Below are 22,642 nucleotides of genomic sequence, written 5' to 3' on the forward strand. Positions count from 1 at the left end.
TTGTAGCTGGGCCGCCCGAACAGTGGGAACGGTTTAGCCTGCGAAGTCCTGCAGATACCTGCTTTCCTGTAACCCGCAACTATCAGTTTTGGGGAGAAGGAAAGAGGGCATCCCTGGGGAACCGTTGTGTTTGAGAACCAGTGCGGCCACAGAATTTTTAGTTGTGTGATTTTGGGAAAGTCAGTGTCCCTCTCTGGGCCTCAGGTACTTTTGTTGTTGTTGTTGTTGTTGTTGTTGTTGTTGTGAAGGCAGGGACTATATATTACTCCTTGTTTTATCCCCAGAACCTAACACACAGTAGGTGCTTAAAAGATACTATGAATGCATGCATGGATGAAAGAATGAACTAATGCATGAGAAGTTGGAGCAAATGATCCCTGAGATCCTGGGCCTTACTCATGACTGGAAGAGTATTATTTCTGAAAGGATCTTTAGGACATCCGAGGAATGAGAAAATCAAGGGGTTGTAATTAATAGTCTCAGAAAATGAGAAATAGGCAAGAAGTTCTTGTGTGTTTACTGGGGTGTTTATTGTGTGTTTATTGTGTTTATCCATGAAATTGAGGGGAGAGTCTAAAGACAGTGTTTCTGTCTCCCAACTCACCCCTTTTTCTCTTTCCCTCTCTCCCTTTCTCCTTCCATCTAGTGCAATGTACTGATTCCAAAGTTGAAATTTGCTAAAAGTGCCCTCTCTCTCTCTGTCTCTCTTTTTTTTGAAAGCAGAAAATAAAACATCTGGGTTTCTTAGTCTGGCATTCTTGGACTCCCATAGTCTGACTCCCTGGTTGAAACTTCTGATTTTTCCAAACTGATCAGGAAGCATAAGGCAAGTGAGGGCAAAGCACAAGCCAGCAACCCCCTACACCCACCCCAGGTGGGATATATGTGACCTTCCTCAGGCACTCACAGTTGCCCAAGAACAAAGGAAAGGGGAAAACCAATGGATAATTGATACAGAGCACAGTCATTCAGGACATGAGTCTCCATAAGTTTATAAATGTCTTAGTAAATTATAAGAAAAAGGCCATCTTATCAATAGCCTAACCTCCAGAAACCCATAGACTCAATTTCCTGGAGCCCTAACACTACCCTCCCCTCCATGGTGATGTGGAGAATAAAGGCAAGATGAAAATACAAATAAAATTAAATTTATAACCTGCAGCCCATTGACAAATATTTGAGATAGGCAGAGTAAAACATTCCTCCAATAAACTCCCAACTGTCTTGTCATAATGTTAATATCTTACTAGAGGGAAAACAACTTTAACTTGACAATAGCAATGCCTCCAGTATGGTAGGAGTCCTCTTTAGCATATGAAAGTCTTTTGGAGGTCTCCCTTTTGCCTTTACCTCCCCCAAATCCATAGTATATAATTGGTCACTCATCACAGCCCTAGTGCAGCTCTTTCTGCTCACAGGTCCTGTCCCTGTGCTTTAATAAAATCACCTTTTTGCACTAAAGATGTCTCAAGAATTCTTTCTTGGCCATTAGTTTGGACCCACCACCACTACAAAACCACATCAGACTATCCTCTTGGACCTCAACCTGGAAGCCCTTCTACCCCGCTTCACCTTATCTGAGACCTACACAGAGTCTCCTTGCTGCTAAGATAGACCTGGGGCACTTCATTATTATCATTATTTTTTTTTTTTGATTTTAGTTTCTTGGTAGAGTGAAGAATTGAAGGGTTACAAACATAATATTTTACATATGTATGTATTTATGTTTTTATTTTAATTCCAGTTAGTTAACAAAGTGTCATATTAGTTTCAGGTGTACAATTCGGTGATTCAACACTTCCATACAATACTTGGTGCTCATCACAAGTGTTCTGCTTAATGCCCATCACCTATTTAACCCATCTCTCCACCCACCTCCACTCTGGTAACCATCAGTTTGTTCTCTATAGTTGGGTCTGTTTTGTTGGTTTGCCTTTCTCTCTCTTTTTTCCTCTATGCTCATTTGTTTTGTTTCTGAAATTCCACGAGTGACATCATATGGTATTTGTCTTTCTCTGACTGATTTATTTTGCTTAGCCTAATCCTCTCTAGTTCCATTCGTGTCATTGCAGATGGCAAAATTTCATTCTTTTTAATGGTTGAGTAATATTCCACTGTGTGTGTGTGTGTGTGTGTGTGTGTGTGTGTGTGTAATATCTTCTTTATCCATTCATCAGTCAATGGACACTTGGGCTGTTTCCACAGTGTGGCTGTTATAAACTACTATATATATTGCTGCTATAAACATTGGGGTGCATGCATCCCTTTGAATTAGTATTTTTGTATTCTTTGAGTAAATACCTAGTAGTGCAATTGCTGGATCATAGGGTAGTTCTATTTTTAACTTTTTGAGGAACCTCCACACTGACAAATGTGTAATATTTTAAGTGTTAGCCTCTGTGAGTGCACTGAACTCTGAAGCCAACTGCTATGAATGAATTCCCTCAGAGGGCCTTAGTTTGAGTCTAGGTGTTGTAACTTAGTATCTATGAGATCTTGGACAAGTTTCTTAACTCTCTGTTTTTCAGTTTCTTCATCTGTAAAATGGGAATACTACTAATAAGACAATAGGGTTGGGATGAATATCAAAAAGTTATATATGTAAAGCTTTTCAAACTACGTTTGGCACACAGAATATGCTATTTACGTGTTGACCATTATTTGGAGTTAATGTCAAGTATTCAAATGTAGGGCTTTTTCCTCCATATGAGGCAGTTCAAATGGCCCTCATGATTAGCATCACCATATAATTCATTATCCAAATCAGAATTTTTGAGAGTGTCATTAAAGGAGGCACTATTAATAATTGCATTTATTAATTGGGAAAACAGACTGGAGTTGTTCTGGGCAAATTGCTATATAGTATCACAGTAATTATGGGCGTCTCAGCTTTACTGACCACTATTGTCCACATTAACCTCCCCCTGCTCAGATACCATGGCAGCCCTTATTTAACTGTAGCACTTATTTAACTCTCAGCATGTGCTTTCTGGAGCCAGTCTGTGTTTGCATTTGTTAGGTATCTATGTCTTGTCTTTCCAAATGGACTGTAAGTGTCTGAAGACAAGGACTCATCATACACTTCTTTGAGAAGTGTCCAGATCAGTGACTTAACAAAGAGATGAGTGATTGTTCCCCTTTTCCTACCCCATGAAACCTCTTGGCAGCCTGCATTCAACAGTATACCAAACACTGAGCAGAATATTACAAACTGCTTATCTCCTTGACTTTACCCTCATTGATCCCCACACTTCCACTGCTGCCTCCTTACAGTCCACTGTCCACGAAGTTTAAAGTTCCTCTGCTTAAAACCTCTTAGTGACTTCCAATTACTTTTATGGAAGAAACACTCTCCTTCAAATCTTTCAGTGGTTTTTCTTCACACTTGGAAATAAAAACACAAACTTCTTGTCTTGACCCACAAAGCTCTGTAGATTGGGTCCTGCCCTACTTCCCAAATGTTTTCCTTATAATTAATTCATCCTCTATTCATGCCACTAGAACATAAACTCCGGGAGGACAGGAAATTTGTCTTTGGCACTGAATATATATCCAGTGCCTGGCACAAGGTGGGTGGGTGCCAAATACCAAATAGTAGAATGAATAAATTTATTCTCTCAGTAGTCCTTGTAAAGTAGTTATTATTTTATTCCTTCTTCACAAACAAGGAAACTAAGATATATGTGGAGTGACTTCACTGAGGTTACAGAGCTGAAAAGTGACAAAATCATTCATTTATTCATTTAACAAATATTTAGTGAGCAGCTGCTACTCTTCTAGGCACTGAGGCAGGACTCATATTTGAGGCTAATGATTTTAGAAATACACCATCTTTTTAATTTTGTATTTTTTGTGAGAATTATAAAAATAATAGAAGGTTGCATTCTTTCTGTGAAATAATTCAAACAATAATATAAATAGATAAGATCAAGTTCTCCCTCGACATTTATCTCTTTTCCCATTTCCCAACAAATATTAGTCAATCCCCAGAAGTAAACATTGTGTACTATTCTACACAAACACGTGTGAATGCGCGCATTTGTGTAGAATAGTACACAATGTTTACCACACACACACACACACACACAGAGAGAGAGAGAGAGAGAGAGAGAAATATATAGTTTTACATTTAATCCTTACTCCCATACTCCCATACTTGCAGCCTGGGGTAGCCTGCTCTAACTATGATTCATTTAACATTATAATAGAGATCTTTTCATATCAGCACATATATATCGACCTCATTTATTTTAATAGCTGCATGTCATTCCATACTATGAATGTGCCATAATTTCTTTAATAATTCCCCATAGTAATGGGCATTTGGGTTTTTCTACCTTTTCATTATTACAAATAATTTCATTCTTTTCTTTAAAATAGAGTTCAAGGCAGAATCATTGGGTTGAATCGTATGTGTATTTTAACTGAAACAAGTTTTGTCAAGTTATCCCTTTAAAAAGCTTTACCAATTTATATTCCTACTAACAGTGCATGAAAATGCTTGTCATAATCAATTTATATATATTTCTATTGTCCAAAAAATTTCCCTTGGGCAGCTTTGCATTTTAATCTCCACTCTTGTGTTCTTTTTTTAATTAAAAAATATATTTAAGTTTATTTATTTATTTTGAGAGAGAGAGACAGAGAGAGGGAGAGAATGAGCAGGAAAGGGGAAAAGAGAGGGGAACAGAGGCTCTGAAGCAGGCTCTGTGCTCACAGCAGAGAGTCCAATGTGGGGTTCAAACTCACAAACCGCAAGACCATGACCTGAGCTGAATGAAGTTGGACACTTAAGCAATTGAGCCACCCAGGTGCCCCTCTACTCTTGTGTTCTGATCTGCTTTTTTCACTATAGATCATTTTTACCTATTTGAGAATTTCATAGATATGGAATTATACTGTATATAATCTTTTATGTCTGGCTTCTTTAGCTCAACAGAATTATTCTCAGATTCATCCATGTTGTCATGAGTACCATTAATCTGTTACTTTTCATTGCTGAGTAGTATTTAATTGTGTGAATATACCACAATTTGTATATCTGTTCAGTGGTTATTGGACTTTTGGGTTGTTTCCTTTTTTTTTTTTTCATGAATAAAGCTGCTGTGAACATTTGCATTTGCATGTAAGTGTTTTTGTAGACATGTATGTTCATTTCTCATGAACTCCACCTAGGAGTGAAATTGCTGGGTCATGTGGTAAGTGTATGTTGAACTTTATAAGAAATTGCCAAATTGTTTTCCAAAGTGGTTGTAACATTTATACTCCCACTAGCAATGTATGAGAATTCTAGTCATCCCATATCCTCACCAACACTTAATCTGCCTTTTAAATTTTTAGTCATTGTAGTGGGCATGCAGTGGTATCACTTTGTAGCACTAATTTGTATTTCCCTGCTGAGTAATAATGTCGAATGTCCTTTCATATGCTTATTGGCTATTTGTGTATCTTCTTTGTGAAATATCTGTTCTAGTCTTTTGGCAACTTAAAAAAACAGACTGTTTCATTATCAAACTATAAGAGTTTGTCATAAATTCTGTATACGTGTTCCTTGCCAGGTTGTATTGCTATCATTTCCCTCAGTGGTAACAAATATTTTTTTACCCTAGATAAATGAAAACATGTTCACACAAAAATCCGTATAAAAATATTTATAGCAGCTCTATTCATACTTGCCCCAAATGCAAATAATCCATATGTCCTTCAGTGGGTAAATGAATAAACAAACTATAGTGCATCCACATGATGCATACCCAGCAATGAAAAGGAACAACTTATTGCTACTTGCAACAATTTGCCTGAATGCTAAAGGCATTATTCTGAGTGAAAGAAGCCACACTCAAAGGTTACATACTGTGGAATTCCATTATAAGACATCCTCACAAACACCAAATTGTTGGGATGGAGAACAGATCGGTGGTTGGCAAGGTTTAGGGAGGGGAGTGGGGGTGACTACAAAGGGGTAGCATGAAGGAGCTTTATGTGGTGATGGAAATGTTCTGTGTCCTGATTGTGAGAGTATGAATCTATGTAATAAAAGTCATAAATTGTACACCAAAGGGAAATCAATTTTTCTGTCTGTTAATTAAGAACATACTATAAACAAAAAAGTAAATCAGCAAAGCCTTTATGAATATATATGTACCTATAAATGTTGGTTTTTGAGTGAAGAAAGATGTGACAGGAAATAAATACATCTTTAATGCTGGTTACTTTGTTGGGGGGAGGAAACAGAAACGACCAACTTTTTCAGTGTACATTTTTGTATTGTTTCAAAATACTTCAATTAGCATGTGCTGATTTTGAAATTTGAAAAACATCTACTGAAAATGGAAAACTTTAGGAAAATATTTAAAAAGAAGAAAAGTATTTCTGCTTTGTTGCATACTTGATGATATGGTTGAGAACAAGACAGATGTGTCTCCATTCTTATGGAGCACGGCCTTGTAGAGTACAATTCCCCACATCTTACAGGTGGTTCATCTGCAAAATGTGACTACTATTAGTCCCTGTCTAATAGGATGTTTTATAAGGAGAAATACCTCAATACATGCTTGAAACCATTTCTGACACAAATGATTAATGTAGCTGCTATTAATATATCATCAATGAATTGGAGAATAATTATCATCACATTTTTGTGATGATTTAAAAGTATCTCATTATCCCCAAAATAGAAAAACACTAATTCAAAGGGATACATGCACCCCTATTTTTAGAGCAGCATTATTTATAATTGCCAAATTATGGAAGCAGCCCAAGTGTCCATCGATAGATGGATGTGGCATATATACACACACACACACACACACACACACACACATATATGTATATACCTATGTATATATATGTATATACATATATATACATAGTATATAAATATTAGAATCTTATTCAGCTATAAAAAAGAATAAAATCTTCCCATTTGTGACAACATGGATGGAGCTTGAGAATGTAAGTGGAACTAAGCAAAGTAAGTCAGGCAGAGAAAGACAAACACTGCATGATTTTGCTTATAAGAGGAATGTAAGAAACAAAACAAGCAAGGAAGAGAGAGAGACAGAGAGAGAGACAGAGAGAGAGACAGAAAGAGAGACAGAGAGAAAAGTTACCAGAGGGGAAGTGGATGGGGACATGGGTAAAATGGGTGATAGGGATTAAGGAATGCATTTGTCATGATGAGCACAGGGTGATGTATGGAATTGTTGAATCACTGTATCACAGGTCTGAAACCAATATAACACTGTATGTTAACTATACTGGAATTAAAATGAAAAAAAGGTATCTGTCATGTTAACAGGGAGTCAATTAATATTAGTTTTGTTGGCCTAAATTTTAATTTTGGAGCATGGATACCAAGATGTGGGGCAGATGACAAGGACCTGTCCTCGTTTGGTTTTCTAGGTCTCCTCACTTATCTGCTTTTCTTGGCCTTGCTATCTTTTAACTTCAGGGAAACCTCTCCCCACCTTCCCATCTGCTGATTGACCTATCACCCTCCTTCAGAACCTAGATGCAGGGCGTTTCCCTCTTAGGCTGACACTTGACTCCTTGTCTACATTTAGCTTAGAGAGGGACATACATACCCTGGAAAGTGTGGGTGAGACGTACATAGCACTGTTGGACCTGAAGGTGAGCCAACCTGGGACAAATGTGATCTCAGAGCAGGGCAGACTTGAAAAGTGTTGGAGAAGTGGTCCTGCAAGGCACCAGATATCTTTAAGGGGGATGAGAGAATTCGGGGAAATACCCAGGAATGAGGAAAAAGGATACTTAAATTCAGTCTCTTTCTCTAACCCAGGCAGATGGCCCTTCTTCAAGCCAATAAGGATCTCATTTCCAAAGGAATGAAGGAATTTAATATTCTGCTGGATCAGCAGGTAAGCCCAGGTACTGTTTCAAAAGAACAGGCCTGACTCTTTGTGGGTGGGTGTGGGCAGACAAGGGAGGATAATTTGGAGCTGGGAGAGTAATGGTGCAGTTAATGGGAACAATTAGAAACAGGGGATGCAATTCAGAGACAGGAAGATGTCAGAGTTTGTGAGTTATTCCTGAATTGCACTGCTGAACACATTCTCCCTTGCCACCCCCTCATCCTGCAGGTCTTTCCTAATCCTTCTATCCCTGAAGAAGCCATGGTGACTATAGTGGATGACTGGGTGAACTTCTACATCAACTATTACAGGACACAGGTGGTGGGGGAGCAGCAAGAGCAGGAAAGGGCTCTACAGGAACTTCAGCAAGAGCTAAATACTCTGTCTGCCCCTTTCCTGGCCAAATATAGGGCCTTCCTGAAGTCCTTGTGAACATCTGAATCACCCACTGCCTTCTTTCTAGCCTGGAAATCCAGGCCTACATCCATAAGAAGCCCTTATATCCTTCCTCTGTGTTCTTCAAGTGCTCAGGCTCTGACATTTCATGGTGTTACTCTACCTTGACACTTTAATAAAGACTAAATTGGTTTGCTGGTCTTCCTAGCTATTCTGTTCTTTTTCAGTTGTCCATCCCTGATTTGTGTAAGCAGTTGGTTCCTTTTCCTTTAGCTCTGCTTTCTAGATATGATCCTGGATACTTAATTCCTTAGAGCAGAGGATAGTAGCCTTAAGTAACCACTGGGTAGTACTAAAATAGCCTGAAGAGAGGCCAGGAAGGCAGAGACTAAAGAAAAAGTTGCAGGGGGAAAGGGTCGTCAAAAAAAAAAAAAAAAAAAAAAGAAAGAAAGAAAAAAAAGAAAAAGTAAAGAAAAAGCTCTCCAGAAATGTGGTCCTGTGGCATTCTTGTTGAAAGACACGTTGTTGGAAGACAATTTATTCATTTAAAAAATTGTTTTAAATATTTATTTTTGTGAGAGAGAGAGGATGAGCAGGGGGAGGGGCAGAGAGAGAGGGAGACAGAATCCAAAGCAGGCTCCAGGCTCTGAGCTATCAGCACAGAGCCTGACACAGGGCTCAAACTCACAAACAGCAAGATCATGACCTGAAGTGGGAAGCTTAACTAACTGAGCCACCCAGGTGCTCCATGACTTATTCATCTCAGGCTCAGTGGAATCAAGAGGCCACCCATCTCAATTTTCCAATTCCTTGCCCATAGCGCCTTAGCTTGAAAAAGTTCTAGGATCTCATGACTCTAATACCACAGAATACCTCTCTGTAGTATTTAGAGTTGAGGGGGATCATGGGAAACATTCAATACATCCCTTATTTTTCAGATAGGAAAACCGTTGGCTCCATAATTCCTCAGACTCAAATCCCAGGATTGGGAAGCAGAGATCTTGCCTGCCTCTGCTGTGCCAACCTTCTCCTGTCATTCCCCGGACTAGCTTCCTTTCTCTTCAGCCTTTAAACCCTATAAGCATCATCATTTTAGGGTTCTAGGGTGGAATCATGGCAGGGCCAGGTTCACTGGGTTTAAAAATCGAAATTAAAATGTTAGCAAGGAGTGTCCTGCAAAACTTTCTGTATCCAATAACCAGGAAAGTCTCTGATGGGCTCAACAGGAGTGATCCCAGGATGGAGGATGCAGGTGGGGGAGGGGCAGGAAGCACAGGCCTAAGGGGCAGGACACACCAATCAGAGGTGGACACGGAGGGGGGGGGGGACTGTTTTCTCTTCAGCCAGGAAGGTTTGGGGGTGAGATTGTTATCTCATTCCAGCCCTCAGCAAGTCTTAGCTTTGGTTCTATGCACTCAAACCTCTGGCTTTTGGTTTTGGAGCCTTGGTAGTCTAGTTCAGGGTCCAAAGGGAAGGCACTCAGAACCCCCAGCCATCCTTCCAAACTTAGGGTGTGAGGATGTCAGGACTCATCAAGAGAGTGACAGCCTCCCAGGGAATCAGGCAGTGAATACTTTTCAAGTGTGGATCATGGCCCAGGTGGAGGCCACTGTCTTCCTACTGTGCCCCTCAGGAAATTTCAGCCCATTAATGGGAACCTAGGGCCTGCTCAGATGGGATTGTTGCATCCACATGACTCCTGAAACAGAATGCTATGGGCACCAGTGACAGTCACAACAAAGTTGATTGCAACGAGAGGCAAGGCCAACCGATCAGGACCGACACTCTTGAGCAGAGTGCGGTCTCAAGCAGCCGGGGTACAGAGTTTTTATAGCGGACCACATCGTCTTATCATCACCTAGGAACAGAACAAAGGAATAGTTCCCAGATGGAGGTTGAAACAGTTTAGACATACCCTTGCCCCAATCCAATCAAACACAATCCATCCCTTGACTGATAGGATAAGACTGTTATCTCTTAACCTATAGTGTTAAAACAAAGCTGTTATTTCTTAAGGCTACAGGTTAGCCCTACACTACAATTTAACCCTTACAGGATAGTTGTTAATTGCCTCACCTATGCAAAAAGACTTGCACTACTGTGCATAGGAGGAGGAGAGAGACTGAAAAGCCATATATGAAAGAAAGACTAGATTTACTCTGTTGCTGTATGAAGCTGAAAAGAATGGTCAAAAGCTACTTTGGCTCAATTAATGAAGATAAACTTTCCATAAATTTGGAACTATCTAGCCTTGGGAGCGCCTAACCATTTCTCAAATGCTGAAAGGAAGATGACCAATTATCAGGTAAATCGTAGTGGGAAATTCAACATCTAAATTTTATTTCAATCATTCTGTAAACTATGAAATTTAGAAGTTGCAAAACATTTTTTTTTTAAGGACAGAAATCTATTAAAACTATACTGCATGTTCTTGCACTTCTATCACCCAGGCATCTGGCTATAAATCTACAAAGGAGTAAAACTTAGAATATTTTGATTTTTCAGAGGTATGAATTATCAGGATTTGATGGTCCCTAATAATACAATTAAAATTACTGGGCCAATTGTTGGAGAAATGAATAAAGTACTGTGCCAAAGATGGCTGATGGGACTAAAACCAGCTCTGGTCTCTGCTTAGAGACCCCTCTTGGGGGGGCGGGGGGAGGTTTCTTCTTGCCCTGTTTGCTGCCGCGCGAAAATCCCCACAGATATGGAATCTGACAACTATAAATTACCCTTCCCACTTGCATTCGGGGCTCAGATCTTTGGAGAAACGGTCTCTTCTGAGCCCGCTGGTGTTAAATAAATAAGTCTCCAATCCTCCAAGATCTCTGAGTGCTGCTTGGTTTTTCCGCCACCGTTCCAGCCTGGTTCTGTAACACAATGAGTACTCCAAATCCATTACCATTCCTGCAGAAAAATAAAACCAAAATTAGCAGAAAGAATGTTTCTTTTGTTTTGATAGCAGTACCTGAATTAATGCTAGAAGCAAGATTATAAACAAAAGAATGAAATATTACAGCAATAACCCTGCTCTGATCCTGACCCTAACATTGACCTTGATCCCAGTATGATAGGAAAGATAGGATAAAATAGGCAGAGGGAAAGATCAGGACTTGAGGTCCCTGGGTGGGGAAAAAACACATATTTTGGAACAATGCTGGGAGTGGCTGACCACAGCAAAGCCCCTAGGGCTTCAGGTTCCTCTTAAGAAAGTAATGGACACCACCTACTGTCCCTCAGGTTCCCCTTAGGAATTTCACAAAAGAGCTAACTAAAAATAAGTAGTAGACCATAAAATGTATGACCCACAAGGAACAGTATGGTCACAGACCATCTCTCATACAATAGAAACGAGCCAATCAAAAAGGAATTGATGGAGTCTTGGGATGATGGTGGGGTTCAGAGCTGATGGCCAAGAAAGAATTCTTGAAGACATCTTTGGTGCAAAAAGGTGATTTTATCAAAGCATGGGGATAGGACCCAGGGGCGGGAAGAGCTGCACTGGGGTTGTACAGAGTGACTGCTTATACACTGTGGAATTTTGGGGGATGTAAATTCAAGAGGAAGTTTCTTAAAGGGATTTCCATATGCTAAAGAGGATTTACGGATTACTGGAGACCTAGCTGCTGTCAAGGTAAGGTTGTTTTCCCCTCTAGCAAAGCATTATCATTAAGATAGTAGGGAGCTCCTGATTAGGCTATTGATGAGATACTTGTAAGCGGATGGAGACTATCAGTTTCACACATATCCCACCCTGGGGTGGAGGGTTGTGCTAGCTTGTGCTTGGCCCTTAGCTTGCCTTTTTGTCCCTTATCGGAATGACTAGGCATTTAATTTTTTTTACATTTATTTATTTTTTAAATAAAGAGCACAAGACAGAGCACAAGTTGGGGAGGGGCAGAGAGAGGAGACACAGAATCCGAAGCAGTCTCCAGGCTCGAGCTGTCAGCACAGAGACTGACGCGGGGCTCGAACTCACAAATCGTGAGATCATGACCTGAGCCAAAGTCAGACGCTCAACCGACTGAGCCACCCAGGTGCCCCAGAATGACTAGGCATTTTGAGTTACCTAGCCAATAATGGTAGGACCTGAGAAGAAACAAGGAAGTAGGCAGTTAGGAGGCGGGTGCCAAAACCTTATAAAACAAGGACCCTTGCTTATAGTCATAGTTATTCACCTTCAAATGCCCCCTCTCTGTAAAGAGAGCTTTCAAACTATTCTTACTTTCTCATACTCTAATAAGCTTTTGCCTGCTGCTTATTTTATTGTGTCCGCCTCTTCATTCTTCAAAGCAGAAAGACAATGAACCCCTGTATTGAGGTATTTTTTTACCTGCAACACTTGGGCTGACTCTGAACTTTAACCTCACTTTTAATCTCACCTGGATCCATGGGCTGACTTTGAATTTTAACTTCGCATTTAACCTTACCCTGACCCTGATGAAGAGGGCGCATGGGGCAAGCTGAGGGCAAAGTGCAGGCTAACAGCACCCCCTCCTCCCACCCCCACCACTGTGGGACATGTATGGTATTCCCTGGACACTCCTGGCAAAACCAGGAAAGAACAGAAAAAAAAACAAATGGTTAAACTGATAAGAGTCTCCACCAGTCTACCAGGAAAAGGCAATCCCATTATAGTCTAAAGTCCAGGAACTTCCTACTATCTTAATGTTAATGCTTTGCTAAAGGGGAAACCAACCTTAGCTTGACAATATCTAGACCTCCAGTAAGTCTTTAGCATGTGACAGTCTCTTTGGAGACTCTCTCTCCCCCATCTGCATAAAATGGTCACCCCCCACAGATACAGTGCAGCTCTTCCTGCCCCTGGGTCCTCTCCCTATGCTTTAATAAAATCACCTTTTTGCACCAAAGATGTCTTTAAGAATTATTTCTTGGCCATCAGCTCTGGACCCCACAAACCCCCCGTTACCCCAAAACTTCATCACTGACACTTACCAAGACCCACTTGACCTTGATCCTGACAATTACAGACACTCTTTTTTTTTAATGTTTATTTTTGAGAGAGAGAGAGAGAGAGAGAGAGAGAAAGCAGAGTGTGAGCAGGGGTGGGGAGGGGGAGAGAGAGGGAGACACAGAACTCGAAGCAGGCTCCAGGCTCTGAGCTGTCAGCACAAAGCCTGATGCAGGGCTGGAACTCACAAACTGTGAGATCATGACCTGAGCCGCAGTTGGACGCTTAACCGACTGAGCCACACAGGCGCCCCTACAGACACTCTTACTCTCCCAAATGCCCCTGACCCTCATGCTAATATCTCTCATTTTCACCCTCATACTGATCCTGATGCTGAACTAGACCCTGAACCTTACCTGACTCTAACTTTCACCCTGATTCTGACCCTGACTCTCAACCCGAATCTTGTTTTGATCTTTACCCTGGAATTGACCCTCACTATGACCTTACTATAACCGTGACATGGACTCTAACTCTCAGCATGTGGCTCACCCTGTGATCATGACCTTTACCTTCACCTTCATATGAACCCTGGCCAAGAAACTTATTAAAGCCCTGGCATTCAGGCTGACTCTGATTCTGAACACAGCACTTCACCTGACCCCTCACCCTGACCTTGATCACCAACCTGACACTAACACCCTGACTTTGATCCTGAAGCTGATCCTGACACTACTACTGCCAAGACCCTGATACTGACCTAAGCTAGCAAGCTTTCCTGATGATGACTTTCATCCTGACACTGACCCTCTCCCTCAACTTGATCCTTATTCTTACCTGAACCTTCCTCTCACCAAGACCCTGACTATTTTAAGAGTAAAATTGTAGTGTAGGGCTAATGGGTAGCTTGAAAAATAACAGCTTTGTTCTGACACTGAAGGTCAAGAGATAACAGCTTTGCTTTACTCGTGTAAATTATGCTTCATACTCTTATAAATCAGGTTTTACCAATGAAGGAAACAAAAGCTCAAAGAAAAGAGCATCAGAGGCAAGGTCAAGGAGATCCACTGGTTGCAACTTAGCGGCAGAAAGTCTAAAATAATCACCTCATTCAGCAAGTGTTTCTAACTCATCTGGGAACTGTTTCTCTGTTCTGTTCCCAGGTAATGATAAAACTATGTGATCGGCTTTAAAAACTCTATACCCCGGCTGTTCAGGGCTGCACTCTGATCAAGAGTGTTGGTCCTGATCGGTCGGCCTTGCCTCTCATTGCAATAAACTTTGTCATGACTGTCACTGGTGCCCATAGCATTCTGTTTCAAGAGTCGTGTGGATGCAACATTTGGTGCATTGGCCAGGAAAGTTAAAGGTCTGAAACAGGGCCCTTTCCTTGGATTGCTCCGCCAACCCCTGGGAGGAGGCCTGGGATTGGGAGAGGTAAGGAATTCTTGGGGCGCACCATTTGAATGACTCAGGAGGGTCTGCTGGACGCGGCTATAGACCCACAGTCAGGGATCCTGCCGGGACGCCAGTGGACCCCACTTGGTTTGGATTTTGTCAAGAAGGATCCTATTTTCAGGTGGCTGCCATGGCCTACTGGCCTTGAGATCTCGAACTTGTGTTTTCTTCATGTCTTAATTGTCTTCTTCCTGTTGACTGTGCGTCCTTGTCAGTTTTGTCTATCTTTGTCATGGGTCAAAATCAGAGTACCCCCACCCCTCTGAGTCTCATACTAACCCATTTCCAGGACTATAAAAGAGCTGCCTCAGTTTTTGGCCTCCATGTTAAGAAGCCAGTCCTTCGAACTCTCTGCGAGGTGGGATGGACCAGCTTTCAGGTCGAATGGCCTCCACAGGGGACCTTTGACCTTACTTTGGTATATAAGGTTCATGATATTGTCTTTTCTAGGCACAAAGACCAAATCCCATACATTGTGGCATGGAGAACCCTCATTGAAAACCCTCCAGATTGGTTAAAACTTCTCTTTCCCCTTCCCCCTCGCCTCCCTAAAATACAAGCTTTGCTACTCAAAGGCTGCCCATTTGGAGCTCAGAATAAGAACCTTGATGGGACTAAGTGGCCGCCCCCTTTATCACCTGCACCAGAGGAGGAAGAAGAAACTTACCATCGGCCGCCCTATAGTTCTCGCCCAAAGAATATGGGTCAAGATGCTTCAGATCAGGAGGCAAGCCCGAGTCGGGACACTCCCCTGAGCCTGTCTCACACCCGGTCAGGGACTCCCTTCCATCCCCCTCCCGCTGCCCTACCCCTTCGTCCAAGGCCACCCCTGCAGGGTGATGTCTGACCCTTTATGACTTATGTACCCTTCTAGCGACCTTTATAATTGGAAGCTTCAAAACCCCTCGTTCTCAGAGAAATCCCAAACATTAATTTCTCTTCTTAAAACTATATTTGTGACCCATCAGCCAACCTGGGATGACTGCCGGCAGCTCTTGCATGTTCTCTTCACCACTGAGGAGGGGGATAAGATCCGTTGCGAGGCCCAGAAATTAGTGATGGGGCCAAACGGGCAACCCACCGAGGATCCCGCTGTCCTTGAAGTTTTTCCTTCCTCACATCCTAAAAATTGGGACCCAAACACTCCTCACGGTAGGCGATCATTGACCCTATTTCACCAGACTCTACTGGGAGGTCTCTGAGTGGCCGCCCACCGGCCCACAAACATGTCTACGGTAATAGAAGTAATTCAGGGGACCGAGGAAAGCCCCTCAGCCTTCTTAGAAAGGCTTATGAAGGCATACCACACCTTTACCCCTGTAGACCCTAAAGCACCTGAAAACAGAAGAGCATTAAATCTGGCCTTTGTCTCACAGGCAGTCCCAGACATTCGGAAAAAGTTACAAAAATTAGATGGGTTTAAAGGAAAAAATGTATCTGAGTTAGTTGAAATAGCCCAAAAAGTTTTTAACAATAGGGATTCTCAGGAAAAAAGACAGACACAAAAATTGACTAGGGTGGTAGCGGCCATCCTGGATGCCTGCGAGGGAAGAGGACCCCAAACACCCAAAGAATTCTGGTCTGGGCAAAAGAAAAAAGACAGACAAAGGGTTAGAGCGTCACTAGGAAAAAAAACAATGTACATATTGCAAACAAGAAGGACACTGGAAAAAGGATTGCCCCAACTTAGCCCAACGCAAAACTCAGCCACCCCAGGCGTCAATAATGAAAGTTGATTCCGACTGACGGGGCCGCAGCTCAATGGCCCCTTCTGAGCCGTTGGTTACTGTTAATATAGGGGGCCAGCCTAAGACTTTCTTCGTGGACATTGGGGCAACATTTCAGTTTTAAAACAAGATCCTGGCCCCACCAGGCAAGGAGCAACCCTGGTGCAAGGAGCAACTGGATCCCAGACTTGTAAATGGACCACTAAACAACAAGTAGATTTAGGCCATAAAACTGTTACACATTCTTTCCTAATTATGCCTGAATGCCCCTACCCTGGATTACTAGGTAGAGACCTACTACACAAACTAACGGCTTCTTTGAAATTCACTAAAGGGGGTATGCATATTAAAGTCAGCCAGGATGGCCCAACAACAGTAATGGTGACTGTGCCACTTGGGGAAGAGGACCTGCTCACTCCGGTGCCTAATGAAAGTGTCCATGCAGTAGATCCCCTCCTTAAAAGCCTCCAGGCAGACTTCCCCCAGGTATGAGCCAAGACCAATCCACCTGGGCTGGCAATTCATCAAGCTCCGATAATAGTGGAACTTAAGGCATCCACGCTTCTGGTATCCCATGTCCCGGGAGGCTAAGAGGGGACTCGCCATTCACATCAAGTGTTTGCGTGACTCTGGCATTTTGATCCCATGCAAGTCGCCATGGAACACTCCACTTCTCCCTTTCTGGAAGCCTAATTCATCCAATTTCCGGCCAGTTCAGGACCTAAGAGCAGTAAACGCCAGGGTAATGGACATTCATCCCACTGTACCCAACCCTTATACTCTCCTTAGTTTGCTTCCCCATTCTCAGGTGTATTATACAGTGCTGGACTTAAAAGATGCCTTCTTTGCCATCCTGTTGGCCCCACAAAGCCAGCCACTATTTGCATTTGAATGGACTCATCCTGAATAGGGAAAAGCCGAACAGCTCACCTGGACGTGACTCCCCCAGGGATTTAAAAATTCTCCTACTCTTTTTAATGAGGCCCTGCACCAGGACTTAGAGCCATTTCGAATCTCCAACTGCAGGTAACTCTATTGCAATATGTTGATGATATCTTGTTGGTGACCCCCTCTCATTTAGAATGCCTGAGTTCCACCAAAGAACTCTTGAGTCTTATGCAAAAACTGGGGTACCGGGTGTCAGCCAGAAGAGCGCAGATCTGTCGTGCTGCGGTGACCTATTTAGGTTACAACCTTAAAAAAGGTAAACGCTATCTCAGTGAACAAAGAATTCGGGCTATACTCAATATTCCTCAGCCTAAAACTCGCAAACAAGTTCGTGAATTCCTTGGGGTGGCAGGCTACTGCAGACTATGGATACCTGGCTTTGCTGAACTGGCAGCCCCTTTGTATGCAGCTCTCAAGGGGTCTCCGGAGTCCTTCACGTGGGGTAAGACTCAAGCTAAAGCCTTCCAAGACTTAGGAGATGCTCTCATGACCCCACCGGCCTTGGCCCTGCCAGATCCCACCAAGCCATTCCATTTGTTTGTAGCCAAAAAAGGGGGGGTAACCAAAGGAGTTCTGACTCAGTGCCTGGGGCCTTGGCACCAACTGGTGGCCTATTTATCCAAACAGCTGGACCCAGTTGCTTCTGGGTGGCCCCCATGCATTCGACAAATTGCCACCACTGCGCTCCTAGTTAAGACACAGACAAACTAACCTTGGGACAAGCATTGTCTGTCATGGGATCCCATGAAGTGGAGGCTTTACTGCAGGCTCCCCCAGAGCGATGGCTGTCAAATGCTCGGATTACCCAATATCAAGCATTGCTACTCGACCAGCCCCGAATACGTTTTTGTGCTCCCACAGCCTTAAACCCAGCCACTTTGCTGCCCGAAAGACAAGGTCCCCCTCTGCACTCTTGCCCAGAGACCTTGGCGATGATCTCATCCCTCTGCTCCAATCTTACAGAGGTTCCCTTACAGGACCCTGATATAAACAGGACCCTGATATCAGCATGTTTTCAGACGGTAGTAGTTTTGTGTTTCAATGGCAAAGGCATGCCAGTGCTGCGGTGACAACAGACCGTGAAGTTTTATGGCAACAGAACCTTCCCCCAGGAACTTCAGTCCAGCATGCAGAGCTCATCACACTAACAAAAGCCCTAAAACTCAGAAGAAACAAGTCAGTTAATATTTATATGGACAGCCGCTATGCTTTTGCAACCGCGCATGTACACGGGTCCATTTATCAAGAGCGCGGTCTCCTCACAGCCATCAAAAATAAAGCTAAAATTTTAGACCTTCTGGCAGCCATCTGGGAACCTGCAAAACTGGCGATCATTCACTGCCCAGGACATCAAAAAGGCGACTCCCTAGAGGCACTTGGAAACCGCCTGGCTGATGCAGCAGCCTGAGAAGCTGCCCTAACTAAAAGTAAAAGTGCCTTGGAGCTACCAATCTTGACAGAACCCTTGCTTCCACCGGAGCCCAGTTACACTCCTAAAGATTTGGAGTGAGTTTCAAGAAAAGGGGGAAGTGAGATGCCGGGACAAAAGTGGTTTCAGGATCCTGAAGGAGACTTAGTCTGGGTCAAGAGGCACGAACCTAAAACCCTGGAGGCGCGCTGGAAAGGACCGCACACCGTGATCCCTGACTATGCCCACGGCCGTGAAGGTAGATGGTATCTGAACCTGGATTCACCACTCTCAGGTTAAGAAAAACTGCGTGAAGGTGAGAACACCCCAGACTGATATGGAACCAGGTAACGAACAGCAATGAAAGATCCGAAGACACCGAGAAGATCCTTTAAAGATAAGACTGATGCGGGTATAATAATTGTCTGAGTTTGTATAATAATAAGCGTGGGGGACTGTACGGAATTGCGTCCCCTATCTTTTTGACCATACCAATGGGAACTCAGGGACACTGTCATGGGGAAGGTGATAGCATCTAATACCTCTTCCACTGTGCCTTGTTTTTGTTTGATCTATGCAACTTGGTGGGGGACTCATGGGGGACTTTAATTACTAATTATAAACAGCCAACGGGCTTCGCTCCTCCAGTCCCCCAAAACCCCTATATGGTTACCTATGGATGTGGACACAGGGATCAAGAATAAAAATTGGCTGACATACCAGGGTTATACAGTTGCCCTGCAAATAGAAAGGTCGAATGTGAAGGAAAAGACCAATACCATTGTGCAAAATGGGGTTATGAAATGCTGGCTCCCTGGCTGGCAGGACAGGACCATGACCCCTTAATCACCCTCCTTAGAACTCCAGATCCCAAATGTAAGACCCAAGGAAAATGCAACCCAACAAAAATATGTTTAAAAAAGGTTTCTAGTTCCAGTACCTTTTCCCCTTCCTGGGACACTGGACACACTTGGGGTCTCAGGATGTACGCTCCAAGAGTTGACAAAGGCATTTCCTTTACTATACAAAGGGTTAAAAAAAACTCCACCCAATCTGGTAGGGCCAAACAAGGACATGATTTTACACCCCCCGCTCTTTCCGACTGTCCCTTCCCAACCTACCCTGTGATCGGATGCCCCCCCAAAGTCAGAATTACCAACTACAGGTCATATCCAGGACCCATTCTCCCCTGAGACACATTGGCTAAATGTAGTAGATTCTATGTATGCTTGGCTAAATTCATCTCACACCGAGATTGTACAAATTTGTTGACTGTGTTTAAACCCTAAACCCCCATATTATGTGGGAATGGCTACAAATGCCAGCATTAGACAAGACATAGAAAAGCATGTCATAAAATTGCTAAATCCAAGCATGTCATTGTGCCCTTGGGGTTCACAACCAATTTTAACCCTAGGAGACCTCCAAGGACAGGGTTGGTGCATAGTGTCCCAAGAATATAATTGGCAGACCTCCCCTTACAAAAACTTGTGCAGAAGTGTATATTCCAAGTAGTTCAGACACCGATAGCACCCAAAATATAGCATACCGAGCCCTTACTGAAGCCTGGTTTGCTTGCTCATCAGGGATTACCCCATGCATTGCAGCTGCATACTTTGGGGTCGGCACCCGAGAGATTTGTATCCTAGTTCATATTCTCCCACAAATACACCTATATAGCGGTGAAGCAGGGAGAGAACATTTACTTCTATTCGAAGGACAGTCCCGGGTAAAAAGGGCAGCACCAGTCCTCATTCTACTCCTAGTGGGACTGGGAATTGTGGGATCCACAGCTATTGGAACTGCTGGCCTCATTGTGGGGGACCAAAATTTCAAAACTGTAAGTGAGTAAGTAGACTGAGACCTAGGCTACTTGGAAACTTCAATTTCTCGGCCGGAACACCAAATAGACTCTTTAGCCGAGGTTGTATTACAAAACAGAAGAGGACTTGATTTACTCTTCATGAAGGAAGGGGGCCTCTGCGTGGCCCTTGGGGAAATGTGCTGTTTTCATGCCAACATTTCCAGAGTAACATTCTCAGTTTGGTCAGGGATAATCTTAGGACCAGGGAACATGCCAGGGAGGCCAGCGATAATTGGTATCAGAGTTTATTCTCTTGGTCCCCCTGGCTCACATCGCTGCTCACCGCCATAGCTGGGCCACTGCTATTGTTACTTCTCGGGTTAACTATTGGCCCGCGCATCATCAATTGGTTAGTACAGTATGTCAAGAGGTGAGTTGGTGAAATAAAAATTATGATGATTCGGTCCAACTATGTCCCCTTAGTTCCTAATGATGAATCAAGGGATTGATTCACTGACAAGAAAAGGGGGAAATGTAAGGGTTAAATTGTAGTGTAGGGCTAGTGGGTAGCTTGAAAAATAACAGCTTTGTTCTGACACTGAAGGTCAAGAGATAACAGCCTTGCTTTACTCTCATAAATTACACTTCATACTCTTGTAAATCAGGCTTTACCAATGAAGGAAACAAAAGCTCAAAGAAAAGAGCATCAGAGGCAAGGTCAAGGAGATCCACTGGTTGCAACTTAGCGGCAGAAAGTCCAAAATAATCAACTCATTCAGCAATTGTTTCTAACTCATCTGGGAACTGTTTCCCTGTTCTGTTCCCAGGTAATGATAAAATTATGTGATCGGCTTTAAAAACTCTATACCCGGGCTGTTCAGGGCCGCACTCTGATCAAAAGTGTTGGTCCCAATCGGTCGGCCTTGCCTCTCATTGCAATAAACTTTGTCATGACTGTCACTGGTGCCCATAGCATTCTGTTTCAGGAGTCATGTGGATGCAACATTATGAACATGAAACAGACTCTGAACCCCAATATATTCCTCATTATGACTAATCCTGACCATAACTTTCATTCTCAGCCTGATCCTGACTATCACCAAGAATCTGATGTTTATACTGACCTTCACCCAAACCCTGACTTCAAGCCTAAAGCCTAACTATCCCAGACCCTCATCTTCAACTTCACTATACATCTGACCCATATTACTCAATTTCACCATACACCCTATTTTTATTTGACCTTCAACCTAAATCTAAAATAATACCAATACTCAAATTTACTCTGAGACTTTCACATTCACCCTAATACTGATCCTCAAGCTGATCATTATTCTGAACCTCATACTGAACCTGACCAACTTGGCCCTGACCCTGAACTTTACCCTGAACCTGACTCTGATAATCACCCTACATTAAAAACAATCTGACCTTGGGGAGCCTGGATGGCTCAGTCAGTTGAGCTTCCAACTTTGGCTTAAGTCATGATCTCATGGTTCATGGGTTTGAGCATTGCATCAGGCTCTGTGCTGACAGCTCAGAGCCTGGAGCCTGCTTTGGATTCTGTGTCTCCTTTTCTCTCCGCCCCTCCCCTGCTCATGCTCTGTCTCTGTCTCTGTCTCTCTCTCAAAAATAAACATTAAAAAAAAACCTGACCTTGACTCTGATTCTGAAGCTAACACTGACCTAGAATCAGTATTAACTGAATCTTTACTGACCCTCACCCTGACCTGAATCCAAAGCTAGCCATTACTTTTACCATGAGCTTGATACTCTCACACTTACCTGACTGTGGTCCTCACTCTGTCCTCAGTCTTACCTAATCCTTGATATGACCCTCACTCTGAGGTGGACTCTGAACTTGACAATTATCCTGACCTTGAACTTTACATTGACCCTAACCCTAACCCTCATCTTGACACTCACTCTGACATTAAATTTGACTTGGTTACCATCATGTTGAAACTGACCCTAGTGATGCAGGCTGGCTGGGTCCAAGGACCCAGGGAGGAGCCCATAGGACTAGTCAAAAGGGTCCTTGGCTTCATACATGATAGAAATTTAATGTGAGCTGAGAGGAAGTGAGAGTAGAGTTTATTATAAAGGGAGTGT

At 42.9% G+C, this 22,642-nt stretch overlaps 1 protein-coding gene across 3 annotated transcripts; it reads left to right on the forward strand.

Annotated features, from left to right (window-relative positions):
• Positions 1-187: 187 nt before the first annotated feature.
• AHSP (alpha hemoglobin stabilizing protein) lies at positions 188-8,617 on the forward strand. 3 transcript variants are annotated; one of them, XM_049638725.1, is made up of 3 exons: positions 188-204; positions 7,802-7,880; positions 8,103-8,617. In XM_049638725.1, exons 2-3 carry the CDS (start codon positions 7,806-7,808, stop codon positions 8,304-8,306), a joined length of 279 nt encoding a protein of 92 aa, XP_049494682.1. In that variant the 5' UTR covers positions 188-204; positions 7,802-7,805; the 3' UTR covers positions 8,307-8,617. The 3 variants fall into 3 exon arrangements, with proteins under 3 accessions (XP_049494682.1, XP_049494681.1, XP_049494683.1); XM_049638724.1 differs by lacking the exon at positions 188-204 and adding an exon at positions 7,545-7,632 and having other exon boundaries at positions 8,103-8,616; XM_049638726.1 differs by lacking the exon at positions 188-204 and adding an exon at positions 7,614-7,632 and having other exon boundaries at positions 7,806-7,880.
• The last annotated feature ends 14,025 nt before the right edge of the window (positions 8,618-22,642 follow it).

The sequence above is a fragment of the Panthera uncia genome, chromosome E3 (genome assembly GCF_023721935.1).
Source record: "Panthera uncia isolate 11264 chromosome E3, Puncia_PCG_1.0, whole genome shotgun sequence".
NCBI classification, from domain to species: domain Eukaryota; kingdom Metazoa; phylum Chordata; class Mammalia; order Carnivora; family Felidae; genus Panthera; species Panthera uncia.

Coding starts and splice junctions, on each gene's coding strand:
- AHSP (XM_049638725.1), top strand. CDS start 7,806: ATGGCCCTTCTTCAAGCCAATAAGGATCTCATTTCCAAAGGAATGAAG. Junction 7,881..8,102: donor ATATTCTGCTGGATCAGCAG/GTAAGCCCAGGT, acceptor CTCATCCTGCAG/GTCTTTCCTAATCCTTCTAT.